The sequence below is a fragment of the Anomaloglossus baeobatrachus genome, chromosome 6, assembly GCF_048569485.1.
Source record: "Anomaloglossus baeobatrachus isolate aAnoBae1 chromosome 6, aAnoBae1.hap1, whole genome shotgun sequence".
NCBI classification, from domain to species: Eukaryota; Metazoa; Chordata; class Amphibia; order Anura; family Aromobatidae; genus Anomaloglossus; species Anomaloglossus baeobatrachus.
Window position 1 is genome coordinate 199,120,792 of NC_134358.1, and position 23,811 is coordinate 199,144,602.

The window sequence follows — 23,811 nt, forward strand, 5'->3', positions numbered from 1 at the left end:
AAACATGGGTCTAGAAATGGAATTTCTGGTTTGGCTTCTTATTCTAAAGCTGGGTTTACACACTGCAACATCGCAAAGGACATCGCTGTAACGTCACCGGTTTTGTGACGTAACAGCGACCTCCCTAAGTCTCTGCTGAGTCTCTGGTGAGCTGTCAAACAGGCAAACCTGGCCAACAACGCAACAGCGATCCGGACCTGCAGAGCGACCTAGCTGGTTGTTGGGGACGTTGATAAGCAGCTTTTTGAAAGGGAAGTTGCTAACAAAGTCGCTACAAAGTCTTTCACACACTGAAACTTTCTAGCGATGCATGCTGCACAGCGGGAAACAAAGGACCTAGGAATGGTCCTGAACGATTTGTAACGATTACAACTTCACAGCAGGGGCCAGGTCGCTGATAGGTTTCACACACTGCAATGTCGCTGGGGAGGTCGCTGTAACGTCACAAAACCGGTGACGTTACAGCGATGTCGTTTGCGATGTTGCAGTGTGTAAACCCAGCTTTAGTCATGTGGCAAGCCTTGTTGAAGGATCAATGTTGATTTTTAGGTTTGCTAAATCCAATAGGTGGTGCCAGAGATAAAGTCCTCTTCCTTCTGAAAATGTTATTTGCAAATCAGACATTTATATCAAATCTATTGATTTACAGTAACAACAAAAATAGTAAATTGATTGTCTCCTCCAGAATGCTGGTATTATAAGGCATTTATGTATAGGATGAAATGTATAATGATTTGACATGCATTGTAGCAAGTTGGTATTAAGTCAATCACTTTCCATCAGAAGAAAAGCTTACCTTCCACAATCCAATGATAAGACCAGGATGAAGATGGAAGAGTTTAATGTGCATGTCTTGGCCAATGTATCTGCCGAAATTCTTTTTGTTGCTCAAGTCATATTCCGCAATGAGGGAACGCCTTTGAAGCCTTCGTAAAATGACACATAAAAAAATGAAATACTACGTTTCATTGTAAATAATTTCATTGTAAATAATACTAATATGCACTAAAAACTGTACAAGTTATTGTAGATAGCGATGCATAGCCATTACCTCAGATCCCCAGTCTAGGCTGTCAGGCTATCCCACCATTAGTGGCAAGTTCAGCCAGTGTAATGTGTATGGAGATCTCCTGACCCTCCCCTGTTGCATGATATTGAGAAAGAGAAAGTTTTCGATTTTCGATGCTTTTTTTTTCCCCAGGAGATAAGCTGCTGCCAGAAGAAACTCTGAGCAGCTCGCTTATAGAGAACGCTCAGCTGAACTGAGCGTTCCCGTGTAAGGAGAAGACAGGAGAGATAGCTGTTGGCCCACAACTATTTATTGCATATGAAATGGGTTGTTCTCCTTCAAAAATATATTCATCCCTTGATACATAGTGTATATATAAATAAATAAAAAACAAAACAAAAAAAAAACCCACACTGTACTCACCTTTCCCGGGTTGACCGCCGAGTCTCCGATGCTGCTCTTGGTGTATTACATTAGCTTCAGTGTGGCAACCAATGAGCTGAACAGCTCGTAGCTGGGTTTTCGGCCTACACTGAAATGTCCTGCTTGGAGCCACTGATCTCACCAATTGGCTGCTGTGCTGACAAATTGACATCAGCACCACAGCCAATGAATGCCACATACCAGGATCAGTGGCAGAGACTCGCTGGTGAACCCAGAGAAGGGGAGTACAACCGATTTGGTTTTTTTTTTTAAAAAAAAAACAAAATGAAGTGAGTGACAAATTATACCATATTTGAACAGAAATAAACCCGCAAGGTGATAAAACTAATGACATTTGAATTAAACTTCACGAAAGCTATAGTGATTTCTGCTGGTATCATACACACCGATTCCTGATAGACTGCAAACATTTATCTGTTAGCACTGGTGTGATCCCGTGGAGCTGAAGCTTCGTCAGGGAGTGAAACGCCGGCCAAAGATAACTATTCCATGTCACAGTTAGCGAGCTATCCCTGAAAAGCAAATCGGTCTGTTCTATCACAGCTGCCGTCCTATGGTTGTCCAGAAAGGTAAGTGTCCAAATCAGTCCAGACGTCCTGTAAAATGAGCAAAGAATACAGTGAATGGGTGTGCGGCACTGCTGGATATCATGGAAGGATAAATTCCACAGTCATGCAGACTAATCAAGTCTAAATTCAACTCAATCCTCAAATAATACATTTATAGGGGGTGTGTCACCATTTTTCTTAAGATTTACATATATTTTGTACAATTAGCATCTGAGATTGTTGATGTTGATATTTGGGTAATCCGCAGCAAATTCAGCAACAAATATCATTGTGGATGGAATTTTACTTTCTTATTGAAGTCAACCGGGAATAAAAATCCCCAGATAACACTAGGCAACAAAGTTTCAAAAGTTGTCTGGTTCAGAAATCAAATTAGCCATTTTTTAATCATTTTGAAGTGCTGAATTCAAATATGACAAGAAAACTGCTATTTGGCTCTAGTTCCATGGAATTGAAGAGTTTGCGTTTTACTGTAACGTAAATTACTAAATAATAACATGTAGTTATTACTTCTACAAATATAAAACTGCACATGTATTGTCAAACAAATTTTATTAGATGTATTTAGAGGAAACTTAAGTGTATTTAAATCTACTATATAATTACCATATTTTCCGGTGTATAAGACAACTGGGCGTATAAGACGACCTCCAACTTTTCCAGTTAAAATATAGAGTTTGGGATATATTGTATATGCTCAAGTATAAGCCGACCCAAGTAATGTGCCCATTGTTTAGTAATGTCCCCTGCAGTAATATCCCTATTGTTTAGTAATGCCCTCCTACTGGTCCCCTTCTTGTTCACTATTACGCCATTGTTTACACACAATAAAAAATATTCTCACCTCTCCTCCGTTCTTGCGGTGTCCTCAGCTGCTTCTTGTAGTCCGCAGGCACATAGAGCTCCTTGGTGATCTTGTCCGGTGCACGGAGCAGACGCTGCAGGCTGCCGTCATGGCTTTAATGCAGTTGAATGCTTTGCGGCACCATAAAGCGCTGACAGCAGCGGTGGTGGCCCTGTGATGCAATCATGAAGGAGTGCTTCTTGCGGACGACAGGTACATAGACCCCTCCATGATCGCGTCCAATATACAGGGCCGCTGCTGCGGTCAGCGATTTACTGCAGTTGAATGCTTTGCGCCACCGCCGCCGTAAAGCATTCAACTGCATGCAAGCCATGATGGCAGACAGCAGCTACGTAAATCGCCGTATAAGATGGCATCCAGCGTATAAGATGACCCCCGACTTTTGAGAAGATTTTCAGGGGTTAAAAAGTTGTCTTATACGCCGGAAAATGCGGTAATTAATTCACATGTCTAAGCACTTTGAACAATTATAATTTTAACTATTAATATACGTTATTGCATAGTACAAAATATGTCCTTAGTCACTGGATACTCGGCTCCTTTTTACTTCTTTCTTGTATTGAAGCATTGGATTATATCTCTGGTGATTGTCCAACATTAGTCTGCAAGCATCGAAGGGTTCCAATTACCCTGATATCTTTTTTCCATAGTCGCAATTTCCGGGTGAAATCGCTCACCGTGCTCATCACTCACTGCTTCGCAGTTTGGTGCAAAGAAGACTAGATGCGAATGGAAAAGATGAATCTTTAATGACATGTTGCAGCCAAGATTATGATATGCCTGAAGATTTTCCACCAGCTGTTTATACTTGCCTGACTTGGTGTTTCTAAGGAAATTTGTTACCACTAACCGTAATGCTACCCATGCAGCCTTTTCCTTGCCACATAGTAAATGGTGAAACTCCTCATCTTGTAGAAGCACACGAATCTGAGGACCAATGAACACTCCTTCCTTTATCTTTGCTTTACTCAACCTTGGAAATTTACAAATGAAATACTTGAATGCTTCTGCATATTTGTCCATTCCCTTTACGAAGTTCTTCATGAGACCTAACTTGATATGCAATGGAGGTAACAGAATTTTCTGTGGTTCGACAAGTGCTGGATGAAGAACATTTTTAGTTCCCTACGGCAGTGCATTTCTGAGGCGCCAGTCTCTTTTCTTGTAGTATTCTTGCCTTGCTTGACTGTCCCATTCACATAGGAAACAACAGTACTTTGTGTAACCAACCTGGAGACCAAGCACGAGGACAACTGTTGTGAATGTCGTCTGTGTGGGTGCTGTTTTGAAGCTCCCTCTAGTGGCCAGGAATGGTAGTGGAGCTGAATCTGAGCCTGTGACTCAGAGAGGTGTCGGCGTTAATTGGGAATTAGGGAAGTCCTATTGCAGATAAGTCTGGTCTATAGGAGAGCACTTTTAGCCATGCTGGCACCGGTTATAATTGTATATTCCTCAGTCTCTGTTCCTGGCTTGGAGTTTTGCCCTTCTCTGTTTCCCTGAGCAAGACTTCTGCAGATAAGTTCTCAGTTTTTTCCTTGCTTCCTGGTTTACACCTTAGGGTTTTTGTTTTTCCTTGTTTTGCTTTGTATCTGTTTCCTTGCAGGTGAATTTTGGTTTCTGTTGTTGTGAGCATGGGGGTTCCCCCTTTGCTAGCTCTCCTGCAGGAAAAGGGATTTTTCCCTGTCTAATTTGATTATTTGCTCTTCTGTATTTTGTGTTCTTTTTGGTATTTTGTTATCCAATTATTTACAGAAGTACCTGATATAGTGGGGGTGAGGTTGTTCGACCTCCAGGGACATTTTTACTATCAGGAGTTTGGTATTTTTCTTCAGGGATTTTGTACTGACCACAATCAGTTTCCTTTCCTTTTCTTTGTATCAAGTTAGTTGGTCCTCGCCTTAGCCAAATCTATTTTTCCTATGTATTGTGTTTTCCTACATCACCGTAATCTTTGTATGTGGGGGGGCTATCTACTCCTTTGGGGACTTCTCTGAGGCAGGGTATATATTCTCCTTTCTTTCTGTGAGGCGTAGATAGCTTCTCGGGCTGTGACGAGGCATCTAGGTTTTTAGGAACGCTCCACGGCTACTTCTAGTGTGGTCTGATAGTTAGGGGATTTCGGTCAGCCCAGGTTCTAACTACTCTTGTTTTCTTGGCGTTTTTTTGTAATCTTCCACGGTTACCAAACAGGCAACCACCTTTAAGTCACCACAGAGGCACGGATTCTGATCCTTGTCTTGTTCTCCTATTTTGCAACCAAAATACAGGTTGCAGGCTTTCTTAACCATGTGAGTCAAGTTTCGTCTTTGTGACTCAAAAGTCACCTCACCACAGATATAGCAGAAATTATCTGCTTTATTAATGCAAGTCTGAGGCATCACTGAATACCTGAACAATGATATCAGATGACCGCTGAAAATGCTGTGTGACTGATAGAGGGAGAACATGCGCCTTTTATAGAGTTGTGTGATGCAAGTTTAATTAGGATTGCAACATCTTTCTTTCTTCGGCATCTATCATTAGTCATTTAGAGATTATGAAATACTGATGACTCAATTCATTAGTCATTTGGAGATGATGCAATATTGATTAAGCAATCCTTTAGTCAATTGGATGGTGCAAAACTGATGACGCAAGGCTGATGATGTATTCCTTGCCTAGCGTTGTATCAAAGGCTGTGAGAAATATTGACGCACCCCTGTATTATAAAAACTAGAGCCAATTTCAAAATGTAAGCATCATTTTCGTTTTCAGCACCTCAAAATTAGTTAAGTCCAACTGTTTTCATGTCTGAACCAATTTTGCTGTTGACTAGTGTAATCTGTTCACACAAATTGACAAGCCCTAGATCTAAAACTCTACCTCCCAGGTCAATTTCCATGCATAAAATTTGGTCAAAATTTGGATATGATCATCTGCTTGCCGTGTGCACATTTTTCATACATCAATCTGCAGAAAAATCCACAGAGTTTCTGTTGTCTATCATGAATTTTCCCTAATAGTTTTCTATGAACAACGATGATACTAGTCAGTTGCTGTACACTTGGATGGAGAGGCCTTCCCTGCACTAAGTGACGCCCGGAACACCATAATCCGCTGTGCTTTTCGGCATTACTGAGGGTACCAGAGGTACTCTCCTCCCAGTATACAGTAATAAGGTCCTCCTTAATTCATGGAGGATGAAATCAGGATATCCCTGGCCCAATGAAAGGCATATTAAATTATTACTTGTACAGTCATTACACATGGCGGCTGAAGCTACTTACTTTACTGCCTTTTCCATATTAACTCGTTTTTCACTGCAAGTGAAGGGCTTTACAGACTTTATTATCTGAGTAATTTTCTTCTCTCTGCTCATTAGCAATTCCCGAATGTAGGTCTTCTTCCAGTAACCAGGATCTACATCTGAAAGAGTAGTTTCACTTAATTTCTTCTCCAGTGAGTTACATTTCCAGCACTGATTAACGTTCCGACGTGAAAGGTAGATTTTATACCATGTTACGCTGAGAAGAAATGAAAGGGTTCGGTCAAATATAGCACGGCTGCTATTATGCCAATAAGGTTCTAATCAAACTGTTCTCTTGGGCCCTGTTCACATCACTTCTTTGACTCTACTATGTATACACTAATTTGTAAGCTCTGATGGATGTCTAACAATGGTATTCTTTTAACGGATAAGTCCTCATGAGCTTTTTTTTTATAGCCAATGGGCAACAGATGCCGCTGACAGGCATACATCATCCAAAGGTTCTAACATCTACAATGGCAGAGCTGCGGAGCACAGCAAACGGCTGCAGCAATCACCTGCACTGTGATCGTGATGTTATTGGCTACAACCTGTCACAGACCAGGAACAGCAGAGGGCGGCGTCATAGCCACAATGATAGGTGAGTAACAGCAAATTAATTATTTTTAATATAAACAAGCCAATTGCTATATTAAAATTATAAATGGAAAAAACATTTAATGCTATTTTTTTATAAGATGCTATTTTTAGGAAGGAAAAAGTAGTACCCCCAAAAGAAACACAAAGTATGAAAATAGCACTGCTCCTCCACTCTGAACCCTGCATTCCCTGGCGTTATCAATACCGATAGTGCTATGGGACTGCTGCAGACTATCACGAGATCACCGCATAACATGAAGCTTAGTGCGAATTAAGGCCCCGTCACACACAGCAAGATAGCTAACGAGATTGTTGCGGAGTCACAGTTTCTGTGACTCAGCAACGATCTCGCTATGTGTGACACCTACCAGCGATCAGTTCCCTGCTGTGAGATCGCTAGTCGTTCCCAAATGGTCCGGACCATTTTCTTCAAAGGCGATGTCCTGCTGGGCAGGACGCATCGTTGTGTTTGACACCTACCAACGACCTCCTAACACGGTCCCAACACCTGCCGAGATCGTTATACAGGTCACTGATCGTTACTGCGTCGTTGGTAAGGTCTGACTGTGTGACATCTCACCAGCGACCTCCCAGCGACCCTTATCAGGTCGTATCGTTTTCGGGATCGCTGGTAAGTCGTTGTGTGTGACTGGACCTTTAGAGTGTAGAAATGGCACCGTGTCAGAAAAAAATATCTTATCAGCAACTTGGAGACAATCATAAGGGGTTGTCCAACCATTTTAACCCCAATGAGCTCCACAGTGTTGGGAGCAGCCTAAATTCACAACACATCCATACGGACTTTGTTGTGTATTATTCATAAATACACAGGAAGATCTACAAAGGCTAAATTAGCAAAACAATGCCCCACTATACTCATATCCCTTGGCCACTGCATATTCAGCTTCCCGTGGTTACATGTTGTCAAAAGTACCCACTACAGCCAACAGCCAATCACAGGTTGACAAGGTTACATGTGATCACCCGTCATCGCTGGGGGCCATATGCATAGAGCTCAATCGTGAAGAAGTCTAATGTTTCCATGGGAATACCAGGTTAGACCTCGTATATAGGGGGGTTTCACAGTTTTTATTATCAGCTGTATTCTGCAGGGATTTAGCATGGATGTGTGGACCTGCGTAGCAAATCCGCTGTGTTTGAATCCTACCTATCAGCAGTGATGCATCAGAAACAAGGCCCAAAATACAAATTTACACCAAGTCTACTTCTTTTTCCTAACTGTCTATCTGATGAGCAACATTATACCTCACTTTAATACCAGCAACAATATCAGATTGTACAGTAAGAGTGTCTGAATCATTAAATACCTAAAATAGATTTCACCTTGAAGAAACAAAGCTTTGCTGGAGCAGCTACTCTGCTACACTTACTTGTCCATGGATAGGTCATAGAACCTCTTATTCACATTACCAAGCATAATCAGCGATATCGGGTCTAAATATGAAAAGATCTTCAGAAGGCTCTCACACGGCAAACTGCAAAACACAAGAATAACAATTTACCAGACTGCTGCAAAACGATGAATGCAAACATGTCAATGTAGCCTGGCTGCTCTTAAAGGGAACCATCCAGCAGGATTTTCATATATAAAGTAAAGTCTGTGCTATACTGGCGATCGGATGCGGAACGTAAGCATACCTTTTGTTCAGAGAGTGGATGTTTTATTTCAAGAATATGTACAAGTAAAATTCCAGCAATTCACTGCTATTTGATTGACAGGTGCAACAGGAAGAGAATATGTGGGTCGGGTCTTGCTACCATTCCCACCCCTGTCTGCCTGCCTGTCCTTCCTCCCCCTGTCGCCATCATAGAGGTTAATTCTGGTGCAGGCAGACAAAAAGGAGCAGGAATAGACACCAAGACCCAATCCACATATTATTCATAGTTTCATAGTTTTATAGTTTCATAGTTTTTAAGGTTGAAGGGAGACTCTAAGTCCATCTAGTTCAACCCGTAGCCTAACATGTTGATCCAGAGGAAGGCAAAAAAACCCCAATGTGTCAAATAAGCTCCAATGGGGAAAAAAATTCCTTCCTGACTCCACATACGGCAATCAGACTAGTTCCCTGGATCAACACCCTGTCATAAAATCCAATATACATAACTGGTAATATTATATTTTTCAATTAATGCGATCAGGCTCTGCTTAAATTTTACTTGTGAATCCCTCAATACAACATCATACGGCAGAGAGCTCCATAGTCTCACTGCTCGTACAGTAAAGAATCCTCATCTGTGATTATGATTAAACATTCTTTCCTCAAGACGTAGCGGATGCCCCCGTGTTCCAGTCGCAGGCCTAGGTGTAAAGAGATCTTTGGAAAGGTCTCTGTACTGTCCCCTCATATATTTATACATTGTGATTAGATCCCCCTAAGCCTTTGTTTTTCCTAACTAACCCCAAGTTTAATAACCTGTCTTGGTATTGCAGCCCACCCATTCCTCTAATAATCTTGGTCGCTCTTCTATCTACCTGTAAGATTATGCTATTGATAACCTTCTATACTTTTGCTAACAAGAAATGCATCCATTCCTCTCTTAAATTCATTCAGTGAGTTGCCCATCACCACTTCCTCAGGAAGAGAGTTCCAGAGCCTCACTGCTCTTACCGTGAAGAACCCTCTTCTATGCTGATGTAGGAATTTTCTTTCCTCCAATCGAAAAGAATGCCCCCTTGTTCTTGTCATAGTCCTTGGTACAAACAGATCATGGGAGAGATCTCTATATGGCCCTCTGATATATTTGTACATATTTATTAGGTCTCCCCTAAGTCTTCTCTTTTCTAGAGTAAATAGACCTAATTTTGATAACCTTTCCGTGTATTGTAATGCACCCATTCCATTTATTATTTTAGTAGTCCGCCTCTGAACCCTTTCAAGTTCAGTAATGTCTTTCTTCAGCACCGGCGCCCAAAATTGCACACAATACTCCAAGTGTGGTCTGACTAGTGATTTGTACAGAGGGAGAATGATGTTTTCATCTCGTGCCCCCAGACCTCTTCTAATGCATCCCATCACCCTATTTGCTTTGGTGGCTGCTGCCTGACACTGGGCACTCCAATTTAGATTCTTATTCACTAAGATGCCTAAGTCTTTTTCCATGTCTGATTTCCCCAGCAGTTTCCCATTTAGTAAGTAATCGTAACATCTGTTTCTCCTTCCCATGTGCATAACCTTACACTTATCTGTGTTAAACCTCATTTGCCATTTTTCAGCCCAATTCTCCAATTTACTCAAGTCCATCTGTAGTTGCAAACTGTCCTCCTTTGTGTTAACTACCTTACATAGTTTTGTATCATCTGCAAATACTGATATTTTACTCTGTAAACCATCCACCAGATCATTAATAAATATATTAAATAGTAGGGGGCCCAATACAGACCCCTGTGGCACCCCACTAGTAACCCTGGCCCAATCTGAGTATGCACCATTAATAACCACTCTTTGTTTTCTACCACTAAGCCAGCTACCTACCCATCTACACACATTTTCCCCTAGCCCAAGCTTTCTCATTTTACTTAGCAGTCTTTTATGTGGGACAGTGTCAAATGCTTTACCGAAGTCGAGATAAATGACATCCAATGATTCTCCTCGGTCCATGTGAGAGCTTACATCCTCATAGAAGCTGATCAGGTTAGTTTGACAGGAGCGATCCTTCATAAATCCATGTTGATATGGAGTTAAACAGTTATTAACATTGAGACATTCCATAATAGTATCCCTTAAAAACCCTTCAAACATTTTACCCACAACAGATGTTAAGCTTACCGGCCTATAGTTTCCAGGTTCCCTTTTGCACCCTTTTTTGAATATTGGTACCACATTTGCTAGCCGCCAATCCAGTGGAACAGACCCAGTTTCTATAGAGTCTTTAAATAAAAGGAATAGAGGCCTGTCTATCACATTACTTAACTCCCTTAATACCCGAGGGTGAATGCCATCAGGGCCTGGTGATTTGTCAATTTTAATGTTACTAAGTCGGTTCTGCACTTCTTCCTGGGTTAGGCAGGTCATACTTAATGGGGCATTTACATGATCACTCTGCATTTCCCCTGGCATATGCTTTTCCTGTGTGAACACAGTTGAGAAAAAAGTATTTAAAACATTTGCTTTTCCCACATCACTTTCTATGATTTTACCCTCATTATTCTTTAAAGGGCCAACACCATCAATTTTAATCTTTTTTCTGTTTATATAATTAAAGAATAGTTTGGGATTTGTTTTGCTTTCCTTAGCAATGAGTCTCTCAGTTTCTACTTTTGCTAAATATATTTGTTTTTTACACATTTTATTTTTTTCTCTATATATTTTTAATGCTTCCTCGCTGCCTTCTTGTTTTAGCTTTTTAAATGCCTTTTTCTTATTATTCATTGCCCCTTTTACATCCTTATTTAGCCACATTGGTTTTCTCCTGTTCCTAGCCCTTTTATTTCTGTATGGTATGGCTAGCTCGCAGTGGGTGTTTAATACCGATTTAAAAATTTCCCACTTATTTTCTGTGCTCCCATTTTTGAGGACATTGTCCCAATCAATTTGGCGAAGGTCTTCTCTAGGTTGATCAAACTTTGCTTTCCTGAAATTCAGCGTTTTTGTAACCCCCCTCCAAGGCACCTTACTAAAGGACAAGTGGAATTGTATTATATTGTGGTCACTATTCCCTAGGTGCCCATCCACTCGTACGTCTGTTATTCTATCTGGCCTGTTGCTTAAAATTAAGTCCAGAAGGGCTGCCCCTCTAGTTGGGCCCGGCACAAGTTGGGACAGATAATTATCCTTAGTTACTGACAGAAACCGGTTTCCTTTCTGAGATACGCAGGTTTCAGTTTCCCAGTCTATATCGGGGTAATTGAAGTCCCCCATAATAATCACCTCATTGTGATTTGCTGCTTTGTCTATTTGTTTCAATAATACATTTTCAGTGGTTTCTGTTATATTTGGTGGCTTATAACAAACCCCTATGAGGATTTTATTAGTTTTCCCTCCTTGTATCTCCACCCATAGAGACTCCACCTCTTCATTTCCCTCTTGAATATCTTCTCTTAGTCTGGGCTTTAAACTGGACTTTATATATAGACAGACTCCACCCCCTTTCCTTTTTTTACGATCCCTCCTAAACAATTCATATCCTTGCAGGTTAGCCGCCCAGTCATAACTATCATCTAACCATGTCTCAGTTATTCCTACTATGTCGTATTTCTCCTCATACATTACCAGCTCCAGTTCCTCCATCTTATTGGTCAGGCTTCTTGCATTGGTCAGCATGCAGGAAAGAAGTTTTGCTCCCCTTTTCTCAGCTTCCTTCTTAGTACCCTGTCTTGGGTCCTCTTTACGGCATCTAGTATCCTTGATTAGTTTGTCCTTCTGCTGCATGTTCTTGTCTGCTGTTTTTTCTCCCATCCCCTCTTCTTCTAGTTTAAAGCCCTCCTGATGAGTGTGGCAAGCCTTCTGGCGAACGTGTGTTTCCCAGGTTTTGTGAGGTGTATCCCGTCTCTTGCGAGAAGTCCATCGTAGAGGTAATTCACTCCATGGTCTAAGAATCCAAATCCTTGCTGCCTGCACCACCGTCGTAGCCAGTTGTTCAAATCTAGTATCCTATTCCATCTTCTGACACCATGGCCATCGACTGGGAGGATTGATGAGAAAATAACCTGTACGTTCCGTTCCTTTATTTTCTTCCCCAGAATTTCAAAGTCTTCACAAATAGTTGGTAGATCATTTCTTGCCGTGTCGTTTGTTCCTACATGTATCAATAGGAACGGGTATTCGTCCTTGGATCCGAGGATAGTTGGTATCCTGTTGGCCACATCCTTGATTTTTGCTCCAGGGAGGCAGCATACTTCTCGTGCGGTTATGTCCGGCCTGCAGATAGTTGCCTCCGTGCCTCTTAGTAGTGAGTCGCCCATAACTACCACTCTTCTTTTCTTTCTGGACGCACTGCTTGTTGCTCCTGAGTGCTTTTGAGTGTCTTTTGTTTCTGCTTTTGTTGACAAAGTAACTTCTTTTGATGATACTGTGTCTTCTCCTGTAGAGACGGTATCATCCTGAACTGTGCCATTTTCGTTCTCCAGCATGAGGGCTTCATATTGGTTGCTAAGCTGTGTGGGTGGTGCCGACCACTTGATCCGCTGGCTTCTTTTGGTCACATGTGTCCACTTTTCAGCCTCTGTATGTGTTCTGAAGCTTTTCTCACTTTCCATATCCTGAATTGTTGCTTCTGCCTCGTCCAAGAAGTCCTCATGTTCTTTAATTAGCTTCAAAGTTGCTATTCTTTCTTCCAGTCCCCGCACCTTTTCCTCTAAGAGGGCAACAAGTTTGCACTTTTGACAGGTGAAGTTGAATTTTTTGTGCGGCAGATCCGTAAACATGTAGCATGTGTTGCAGGTGACCATGTGGATTTTCTTCTCTTCCATAATGCTGATGTAGAGTATGACAGGCGAAAGTCGCGCGCCGTCAGGCGCGCGGTTTTGCGATGTCCTCAAACAGCGAGACCCGGCAAGTCCCAGCAATCGATCAGCTTACGGCGACTCTTCTCTTCTTAAACAGCTACAGTTATCACCACTATGAGATTGTGTTAAAACTATGCCACACTTATCTTCAGTCGCCTCCCTTTAAGGCCCCGTCACACTAAGCAACATCGCTAGCAACATCGCTGGTAACGATCAACTTTTGTGACGTTGCTAGCGATGTTGCTGTGTGTGACATCCAGCAACAACCTGGCCCCTGCTGTGAGGTCGTTGGTTGTTGCTGAATGTCCTGGGCCATTTTTTAGTTGTTGCTGTCCTGCTGTGAAGCACAGATCGCTGTGTGTGACAGCGAGACAGCAACAACTAATGTGCAGTGAGCAGGGAGCCAGCTTCTGCAGAGGCTGGTAACCAATGTAAACATCGGGTAACCAAGAAGCCCTGTCCTTGGTTACCCGATATTTACCTTTGATACCAGCCTCCGCCGCTCTCACTGTCAGTGCCGGCTCCTGCTCTGTGCACATGTAGCTGCAGGACACATCAGGTAATTAACCCGATGTGTGCTGTAACTAGGAGAGCAAGGAGCCAGCACTAAGCATTGTGCGCTGCTCCCTGCTCTGTGCACATTTAGCTGCAGCACACATCGGGTTAATTAACCTGATGTGTGCTGTAACTAGGAGACTGGGGGCTGGTCACTGGTTGCTGGTGAGCTCACCAGCAACTCGTGTAGCCACGCTCCAGCGATCCCTGCCAGGTCAGGTTGCTGGTGGGATCGCTGGAGCGTCGCAGTGTGACAGCTCACCAGCAACCTCCTAGCAACTTACCAGCGATCCCTATCGTTGTTGGGATCGCTGGTAAGTTGCTTAGTGTGACTGGACCTTTACTTCAGTACCTCGCACTCTCAGCACCTCGCTAGCTCTGGCTGGTTTATATAGTTCTACAAGGACTACTAGAAGCTGCTAGAAGCTTCTAGAAACAGGTGTGGCTAATACTACTGACTAAATCACTAGACACACTTTTTTTTTTTTTTTTTTCTTTTGCTTTTTCACAGTACCCCAGACAAACACAGACAACAAATCCCTAATGAAATTAAACAGTTACAGTTATCACCACTATGAGATTGTGTTAAAACTATGCCACACTTATCTTCAGTCGCCTCCCTTTACTTCAGTACCTCGCACTCTCCCTTCCTGTTGCACCTGTCAATCAAATAGCAGTGCATTGCTGGAACTTTACTTGCACATAGTTCTGAAATAAAACATCAAATCTCTGTACAAAAGGTATGCTTACATTCAGCATCCTAGCACCAGTATAGCAATGGCTTTACTTTTTTTTTTTTTTTTTCCGTTCCTTTTAATAGCAGTCAGTCTTCAGCACATACTCACTCTTAGGAATGGTCTTTTCACTATGCATAATTAGTTTTCTTCTTAAAGAAGTTACAAGGCTCCTAGCGGTTATTCCCTGGGTAAGCAACCACTAAGTATAAAGTCAAATTGCTTACTAATTAGGTTAGGGGGCGGTTGTGGCATACAACAAGTGATCAGAGCAAGAACGACTTGGTTAATGACTTCTGCTCTGGCTAATAGAGTCCCAAGCGGAGGAGTGACATCCATCACTCTTGTGCATCCCAATCCACACACCCATTAGGTCAGAGAACCCGGCATATCTCAGCTTGGTTACAACTTGTTGGACCCCAGTGAAGTTTCATGGGAACAGTAATGTGATACTGGTATTCACATCATGAACTGAATGGTTTAGTGTTTCAGAATATTATTATCTATTAAAAAGGCTTATTACATTTTTACAATCAATTGTAAAAAAAACAAATACAAAAAGATAAGAATTACCATGAAATTAAATCTGTTCCTTTAAAGGTTACATAATAAAATAAAAGCTATTCGATTTCCACGCAAGAAAGGCGCCACATGATCCATTTACAAACCGAAAGTCACATTCTGATAAACCAGCACGTCGCTTAGGCTCCTAAAGTATATCAGAGAGGAGCAGATTCCTAGCGGTGCGTTCATTCACGACTCACAAAATGGTTTGCGGGATTTAATTCATCTCAAATTTGATGCAGCGTCTACTCTTGGGCTACCTTGCAAATAATGATCATAGCCGTGCCTGATGGCTGCACGCCTGGCACACAGTATTATCATAGATTATCACATACTGTACCTCTCTATGTGAAAGGCTTTGCTGGGACAGGTAATCTTGAGTAGCTGTTTGTTCTTCGTGGGTTTTCTTACACATGAACCTTTATTTTCTTGTGCTGCCTGTGAAAACGTGCTACAATATAAAACAAAAAACATGAGAAAAATTATGTCGTGACTTATACTAAAGCTCCAGAAGCAAGGACTAGGGGACACAATATGCAACTGGGTAAGGAATTGGCTAAAAGATAGGAAACAAAGAGTAGTCATAAATGGTACATTCTCTAAATGGGCCATAGTCAGCAGTGGGGTGCCGCAGGGATCTGTGCTTGGACCGATTCTTTTTACTCTCTTTATTAATGACCTTGTGGATGGGATTGATAGTACAGTGTCAGTCTTTGCCGATGACACCAAACTATGTAGGATATTAAAAACTGACCTGGATACTACAATATTACAAAAAGATCTGGATAAGATGTCAGAATGGGCAGATACTTGGCAAATGAGATTTAATGTTTATAAATGTAAAGTAATGCACCTAGGACGGAGTAATCCTATAGCTGCGTATACATTAAATGGAAGTAAACTCGGGACTACAGAACAGGAGAAGGACTTGGGTATTCTCATTACAAATAAGCTGAGCAGCAGCACTCAATGTCAAGCAGCAGCTGCTAAAGCAAACAAGATTTTAGGGTGTATAAAAAGAGAGATTAGATCCCGTGATCCCAACGTATTGTTACCCCTCTATAAATCACTTGTAAGGCCACATCTGGAATACAGGATCCAGTTTTGGGCTCCACATTTTAAAAAGGACATTCAGAAGTTAGAGTCAGTTCAAAGGCGGGCAACTAGACTATTACAAGGAATGGAGGCTGCCCATATGATGACAGGTTGAAAAAGTTAGATATTTTTAGCTTAGAAAAAAGACGTCTCAGAGGAGATCTCATTTATATGTATAAATACATGTGTGGTCAATATAAAGGACTGACACATGACTTATTTCTTCCAAAGACAGTACTAAGGACCAGGGGGCATTCACTGTGAGTGGAAGAAAAGCGATTCCGACAGCTAAATAGGAAAGGGTTCTTTACAGTTAGAGCGGTCAGACTGTGGAATACACTACCACAAGAGGTAGTAATGGCAGATACTATAACAGCTTTTAAAAAAGGGCTGGATGATTTCCTCAGTACACACAACATTGTTGGTTATAAATGACTTAGTGACTAAATGTGGAACCGGTGGAGGAAAGTTGAACTAGATGGACCTAGGTCTTTTTTCAACCTAAGTAACTATGTAACTATGACATAGGCATTAGGATAAAGAGCTACCGGTTCTCTATCGGATTGTGCGTTATTCATTCAGAATCTTTGAAGCTAATGATCATGGAAAGAAAAATCAACATTAGTCATTTATTTGTGATCAGGAATCTATTTTATATCAATAATGTGGCAATAGCTTTAGTCATCATACCTGAAATAGCTCCAACGCATTCACAGAATAACATTTCGTGGATGTAAAATGTAGAATTATACAGTGCCTTGCGAAAGTATTCGGCCCCCATGAATTTTTCAACCTTTCCCACATTTCAGGCTTCAAACATAAAGATAAAAATGTTAATGTTCTGGTGAAGAATCAACAACAAGTGGGACACAATTGTGAAGTTGAACGAAATTTATTGCTTATTTTAAATTTTTGTAAAAAATAAACAACTGAAAATTGGGGCGTGCAATATTATTCGGCCCCTTTCAGTTAATACTTTGTAGCGCCACCTTTTGCTCCAATTACAGCACAAGTCACTATCAGACACTATGTGTCTATCAGTTTTGCACATCGAGAGACTGAGATTCTTGCCCATTCTTCCTTTGCAAATAGTTCGAGCTGAGTGAGGTTGGATGGAGAGCGTTTGTGAACAGCAGTTTTCAGCTCCTTCCACAGATTCTCGATTGGGTTCAGGGCTGGACTTTGACTTGGCCATTCTAACACCTGGATACGTTTATTTGTGAACCATTCCATTGTAGATTTTGCTTTATGTTTAGGATCATTGTCTTGTTGGAAGACAAATCTCTGTCCCAGTCTCAGGTCTTTTGCAGACTCCAACAGGTTTTCTTCAAGAATAGTTCTGTATTTGGCTTCATCCATCTTCCCATCAATTTTAACCACCTTCCCTCTCCCTGTTGAAGAAAAGCAGGCCCAAACCATAATGCTGCCACCACCATGTTTGACAGTGGGGATGGTGTGTTCAGGGTGATGAGCTGTGTTGCTTTTACGCCAAACATATCATTTGGCATTGTGCCCAAATAGTTCGATTTTAGTTTCCTCTGACCAGAGCACCTTCTTCCACATGTTTGGTGTGTCTCCAGGTGGCTTGTGGCAAACTTTAAACACCACTTTTTGTGGATATCTTTGAGAAATGGCTTTCTCCTTGCCACCCTTCCATAAAGGCCAGATTTGTGCAGTGTACGACTGATTGTTGTCCTATGGACAGACTCTCCCACCTCAGCTGTAGATCTCTGCAGTTCCTCCCAGAGTGATCCATTTCAATATCATCGCCTGCACAGAGCTCCTTGGGATGTTTAAAGTTTTGGAAATCTTTTTGCAACCAAATCTGGCTTTAAACTTCTCCACAACAGTATCACGGACCTGCCTGTTGTGTTCCTTGGTCTTCATGATACTCTCTGTGATTTAAACAGAACACTGAGACTATCACAGAGCAGGTGCATTTATACGGAGACTTCATTACACACAGGTGGATTATAGTTATCATCATCAGTCATTTAGGACAACATTGGATCATTCAGAGATCCTCAATGAACTTCTGGAGTGAGTTTGCTGCACTGAAAGTAATAGGGCCGAATAATATTGCATGCCCCACTGTTCAATTTTTTATTTTTTACAAAAATTTAAAATAAGCAATAAAGATCGTTCACCTTCACAATTGTGTCCCACTTGTTGATTCTTCATCATAAAATTTAAATTTTTAATCTTTATGTTTGAAGCCTGAAATATGGGAAAAGGTTGAAAAATGCAAGGGGGCTGAATACGTTCACAAGTCACTGTTAATATGGCGGAATTCGGCAAAAATATTGGCAGGCTCCTGCTCCAGTGACCACATCGGTAGTCCAGAGCCCTACAAACGTTTTTTTTTACCAATAGGCATCCGTGAGGATTCTTATGATTATTTGGTGCAGGGTGACCTTTTGCCGCAACATTAATGTTCGCATGCTGCGTTTCTTGTGGTGATCACAAAAATGCACCAAAAATGCACCCTATGGTCAAATAAAAAAAACACACCCTGTGACAAAAAAAAAACGCATCAAAAACACCTGTGTTTTTGATGGTTTTTTTTACCAATGCATTTTTGATTTTTTTTAGCATCAATAGGTGAAAAAAAGCAGCGTAAAAGGCAAAAATAATTAACATGCTGCATCTTTGTGGTAACCGCAGCATGCAGCCGAAATGCAGCCCCCCCAAAAAAGCAACATGCGCACAGGAAATCTCATAGACTTTGCTGGGGAAGGAAAAGAGTGGCTAAAACATCACCACAAAAAAGCATCAAAAACTGCAGTGTGCGCATGGGGCCAAAGGTTGTTCCAAGACTCGGCCAACATCTGTAGTGAGGAACAATGGTTTATTGAAAATATATTAAAATTAGTGATGAGAGAGCACTACAATGTTCAGGTGTCAGTACTGGAAATGAGCAGTTGGACACTGATAGGCTTGACTAGTGTACAAAGTATAATAGAAGTCAATGAGGGACGCTAGCATTTTTTTGAAAGGTCTGGAAAAATGCTTACGTTCCCCCATTGACTTTCATGATACTCAGTACATGAGTCGATCCGGTCAGAGCATCCAACTGCTAATTTCCAGTACCGACACCCGAACATTGTAGTGCTTGCTCATCATTAATTAAAATGCATCAGTACATAATGAAAAAAACAGGTTGTCCGTTGTCAGCCATCCATCAGTACCTCATGACCATGCTGTAGGGGTGCCGGTAGGCTGATAGAGAGCGTTCTCCGTCTCTCAAGCGCCTCATGTACCGCTGCCACTATTGAAAGTGGTATATCAAGCGCTAAACTGCTGAGATCGGTAAAAACATGGATACCAACAGTTATAGCAGGAGACCACCAGCACATCAGTAGTGCTTCTGCAGCCGATCACATTGGTACGGAAACTACACTGTGCGACACTACCCTCCATGGAGCACAAAGTGACCTGTGCTCATGATAAATATATACATAAAATATTATTAAAGGGACTGTCCAGAAACATGGCTGTTTTCATGTTATCACAATTCTGGATAACACCTTTAAAAACAGACATCCCAGTATCAATCACTGCAACATCCATTAAACTTTTAGTACAAAACCTCACTCACAGGCAAAAATGTTATTGATGGACAGAAGCACAGTAGGAAATAAGAGCGGAAGTCTTGGGAGAGGTGTTTCTGTAGTGCCACCAATTTACATACATATGCATTTCAGGAGGAATCAGAGTTATTGCTTGAAATTTTTTTTTTTTATTAATTACAAACATACTTGAAAGTGCCAAGTGCTAACATCAAAACATCACATGCAACACGACAGAGGAGAGGAATGGAGTAAAAGGTGTCAATTCCCTGGGGGACGCCTGGGATTGAATATCATAACAATCATACAGTATGTGACAAATAAGAGAAACCCAGCTTTGAGAAGTAACATTAAAAGCACAACATCACTACACAAACTGCAGGAAGCAAAGTCCAAGCGAATAGAATGACTATGCAAACTGCAGGTGAGAGACCATGGACAAAAGAGTCAATTAGACATAATGTGTGGGGTGGGGGTGTACAAATAAATGAGTTACATACTAGTAAACAAAAGAAAATGCCCAGGAGTCCCGTAGGGAAAACCAGCCACACAGGGTCTCTCTATTCCACCCTGAAGAAGCAGGTGACTGGTTTGTGCATGCTCGCGAAACATACGTCGGGGCCCCCTCTTTTGTGGACAGTTTTCCCTGCGGGACCCCTGGGCATTTTCTTCTATTTATTGGTATGTGTCAGAATGTGTATAATTGACACTATTGTCCACGCTCCCTCACCTGAAGTTTGCATAGTCATTCTATTCGCTTGCACTTTCCTTCCTGCAGTTTGTATAGTGATGTTGTGGACAAAGCCACTGTGGATTTAATGTTGTTACTTTTCAATGCTGAGGTTTATCTTATTTGTCACGTATGATTGTTGTGATTTTCAATCCCAGGCGTCCCCCAGCGAATTGACACCTTTTACTCCATTCCTCTCCTCTGCCGTGTTGCATGTGATGTTTTGATGCTAGCACTTGCCACGTTCATGTATGTTTGTAATTAAACAAAAAAAATTTTCAAGCAATAAGGCTATGTGCCCACGTTGTGTTCTGTCCCACAGAAATTTCTGCAGCGATTTGAACAGAACACGTGCGCTTCAAATCGCTGCAGAAACAGTCCGTAATGAAAAGCCGATTTTATGCACTCTGGATGCCTCACCATAGACAGAGCGGAACCTGCATCCAAAGCACATGAAAGAAGTGACATGTTGCTTTTTAGAATGCAGCGCTTCGGCAGCAGTCGAAGCACTGCGTTCTAATACGCCATGTGAGCATGGATAATGCACAATCTTCATAGATTGTGCAGGGGACGCAGGATGCATGCAGTTACGCTGTGGAGCAGAACGCAGCGTAACTGCATGAAAATACGCTACGTGGGCACATAGCCTAACTCTGATTCCTCCTGAAATGCTTATATCCTTTGAGTTGCTTGGTGTCAGCGATGGGCGTTACACACACTAATCCCTGATCTTTACTAATAGGATAAGCTATATCTAATTTATATACATAACATCTCCCAGGGTGAGCAATAGGAAAAGATAACATTTGGCAGCATTGGTCTTAAGGACATTCTTATTGTACATTATATATAATACTGTATATACCCGAATACATACATAACATACACACCCCATGTACAATATGTATATACACACAAAATGTTTAGTCCTCTAATTTGTATAGAGGCAGACTATACACGTGAACCGTGTGAGGAGCATTTGTTCTCACAAATCTACAAATAAGGCACTGCCATCATGTCTGAGCCTAACAATGCAGGATAATACCATATGTTAGTGACTATGGCAGAGAAGGCAATTAGATTAACCTTTCTACCTCAGTCTCCCAGGAAGTATAAAGATAGAGTGTAAGGGCAGAGAAAAGGAACATATTCAACTGTAAGAGCCATTTATTCTGTCTGCTTTGTAGTAGACAAAGAATAGTGGTATGACGGGATCTAACGACGTGACCTAAAGAAATAAAAAAGCAGTAAGTAAAGTGCAATGGAGACAATTACGCTGTATGAGACTCTATGCCAACCAGCCATAACATTAAAACAACCTGGCTAATATTGTGTGTGTGCAACCAAGCTGCTCTGACTCGACCTCTGAGGTGTTGTAGTATACAACAGCTGCAGGCTTATGTGGTGGGACTGTATTGAGTAGACAGCAGATAGAGCGGTGTTAACTATTACATCCTATTCATGTAACTGTAGTTCCTCTCCACGCTGTAATGTCTGACCTCTGTTGGTTGGTTTTTTTGTCTTTCTTCCCTGTACTTGCAGTCACCCGCTCTCACTTTCAGGCACCAGAGAACCCCAACAGCATGCGGTATACATGTTGTGAGGATTCAGGAGTCTGCAGTCTCTGCAGATTTTCATTCCAAACCTGGACAAGCCTTTCCAAGCACCACTCTAATGTTTTTTTTTCTCCACTAGAGTGGTGCTTTACACCTAAATCCCCTGCCCCTACTCTTATTCTCACACTCTGGGGTTTGGTTTCAATCTTTTTTTCGGTGTCGTTCCTCCCGCCCCCGGCGCAATCTTGTGATCGTAACTTCTGACTGGCTAGAAGCCAGAACTAACTTCATTAGCTCTCAACATACAGTAAGGCGGGCTTTGCACACTACGACATCGCAGGTGCGATGTCGGTGGGGTCAAATTGAAAATGACGCACATCCGGCATCGCATGCGACATCGTACTGTGTAAAGCCTAGATGATACGATTAACGAGCGCAAAATCGTCGTAATCATATCATCGGTGCAGCGTCGGCGTAATCCATAATTATGCTGACGCGACGGTCCGATGTTGTTCCTCGTTCTTGCGGCAGCACACATCGCTGTGTGTGAAGCCGCAGGAGCGAGGAACATCTCCTACCGGCGTCACTGCGGCTTCCGTATGATATGCAGAAGGAAGGAGGTGGGCGGGATGTTTACATCCTGCTCATCTCCGCCCCTCCGCCGCTATTGGCCGCCTGCCGTGTAACATCGCTATGACGCCGCACGACCCGCCCCCTTAGGAAGGAGGCGGGTCGCCGGCCAGAGCGACGGTCGCAGGGCGGGTGAGTGCATGTGAAGCTGGCGTAGCGATAATTTTCACTACGCCAACTATCACACGATATCGCACCTGCGACGGGGGCGGGGACTATCGCGTGCGACATCGCAGCATCGGCTTGCGATGTCGCAACGTGCAAAGCCCGCCTAAGTCTATAAGAGGCAGAATGAGGCCAGAACAAGACTTGTATTGAGTTGTGACCTCCAGCACGCTCCATGAAACACTGGAGACCAACTGAAAACAGATGACGATACTTAGATTTAAAGCTCCACTCCAGAAGTGAAGTAAAAAATATATATTTATATATATATATATATATATATATATATATACACACATATATACATATATATATACTTGAGCGGTGCTTTAAACGGCTTTTCCAGGTTTGGAATGAAAATCTGCAGCAACTAGGACTGCAGACTCCCGAATCCTCACGCATGTGCACCGCACGCTGAAGGGATTCTCTGGTACTGGTGGTTGAGTCACTGCAAGTATGTGATTTGCTTACTCTTCCAGCCACATTCTGACTAGACATATTCCACTTCAGTCAATATAAGGAATTGCGCGATGCCGAGCACATCTTTGTCGACACATGACCACATGTATGCAAATCGGTGCACACTTATGAGGATTCAAAAGTCTGCAGTCACAAAAGGGTACTTTACACACAACGACATCGCTAACGATATATCGTTGGGGTCACGGTGTTCGTGATGCACATCCAGCGCCATTAGCGATATCGTTGTGTGTGACTAAAAGGAGCGAGGATCAACGATCGGAAAAACGTCAAAAATCGTTGATCGTTGACACGTCGCTCCTTTTCATAATATCGTTGGTGGTGCATGCTGCTGGTTGTTCGTCGTTCCTGTAGCATCACACATCGCTACGTGTGATACCGCAGGAACGACGAACATCTCCTTACCTGCGTCCATCGGCAATGAGGAAGGAAGGAGGTGAGCGGGATGTTCCGGTCGCTTATCTCCGCCCCTCCTCTGCTATTGGGCGGCCGCT

At 42.2% G+C, this 23,811-nt stretch overlaps 1 protein-coding gene across 5 annotated transcripts in view; it reads right to left on the bottom strand.

Annotated features, from left to right (window-relative positions):
* Positions 1–23,811, bottom strand: part of FBXO15 (F-box protein 15) — a 122,574-nt gene that overhangs the window by 58,158 nt on the left and 40,605 nt on the right. For 4 of the 5 annotated variants that reach the window (XM_075314615.1, XM_075314616.1, XM_075314618.1 and 1 more), the window contains exons 3-7: positions 15,433–15,543; positions 8,165–8,269; positions 6,154–6,390; positions 1,840–2,049; positions 797–926 (exon numbers count right to left, since the gene is read on the bottom strand). In XM_075314615.1, coding sequence (XP_075170730.1) covers positions 797–926; positions 1,840–2,049; positions 6,154–6,390; positions 8,165–8,269; positions 15,433–15,543 — 793 coding nt within the window. Of the gene's footprint in view, positions 1–796; positions 927–1,839; positions 2,050–6,153; positions 6,391–8,164; positions 8,270–15,432; positions 15,544–19,375; positions 19,448–23,811 lie in introns of those variants that run through there. The other variant, XM_075314617.1, reaches the window with a different exon arrangement.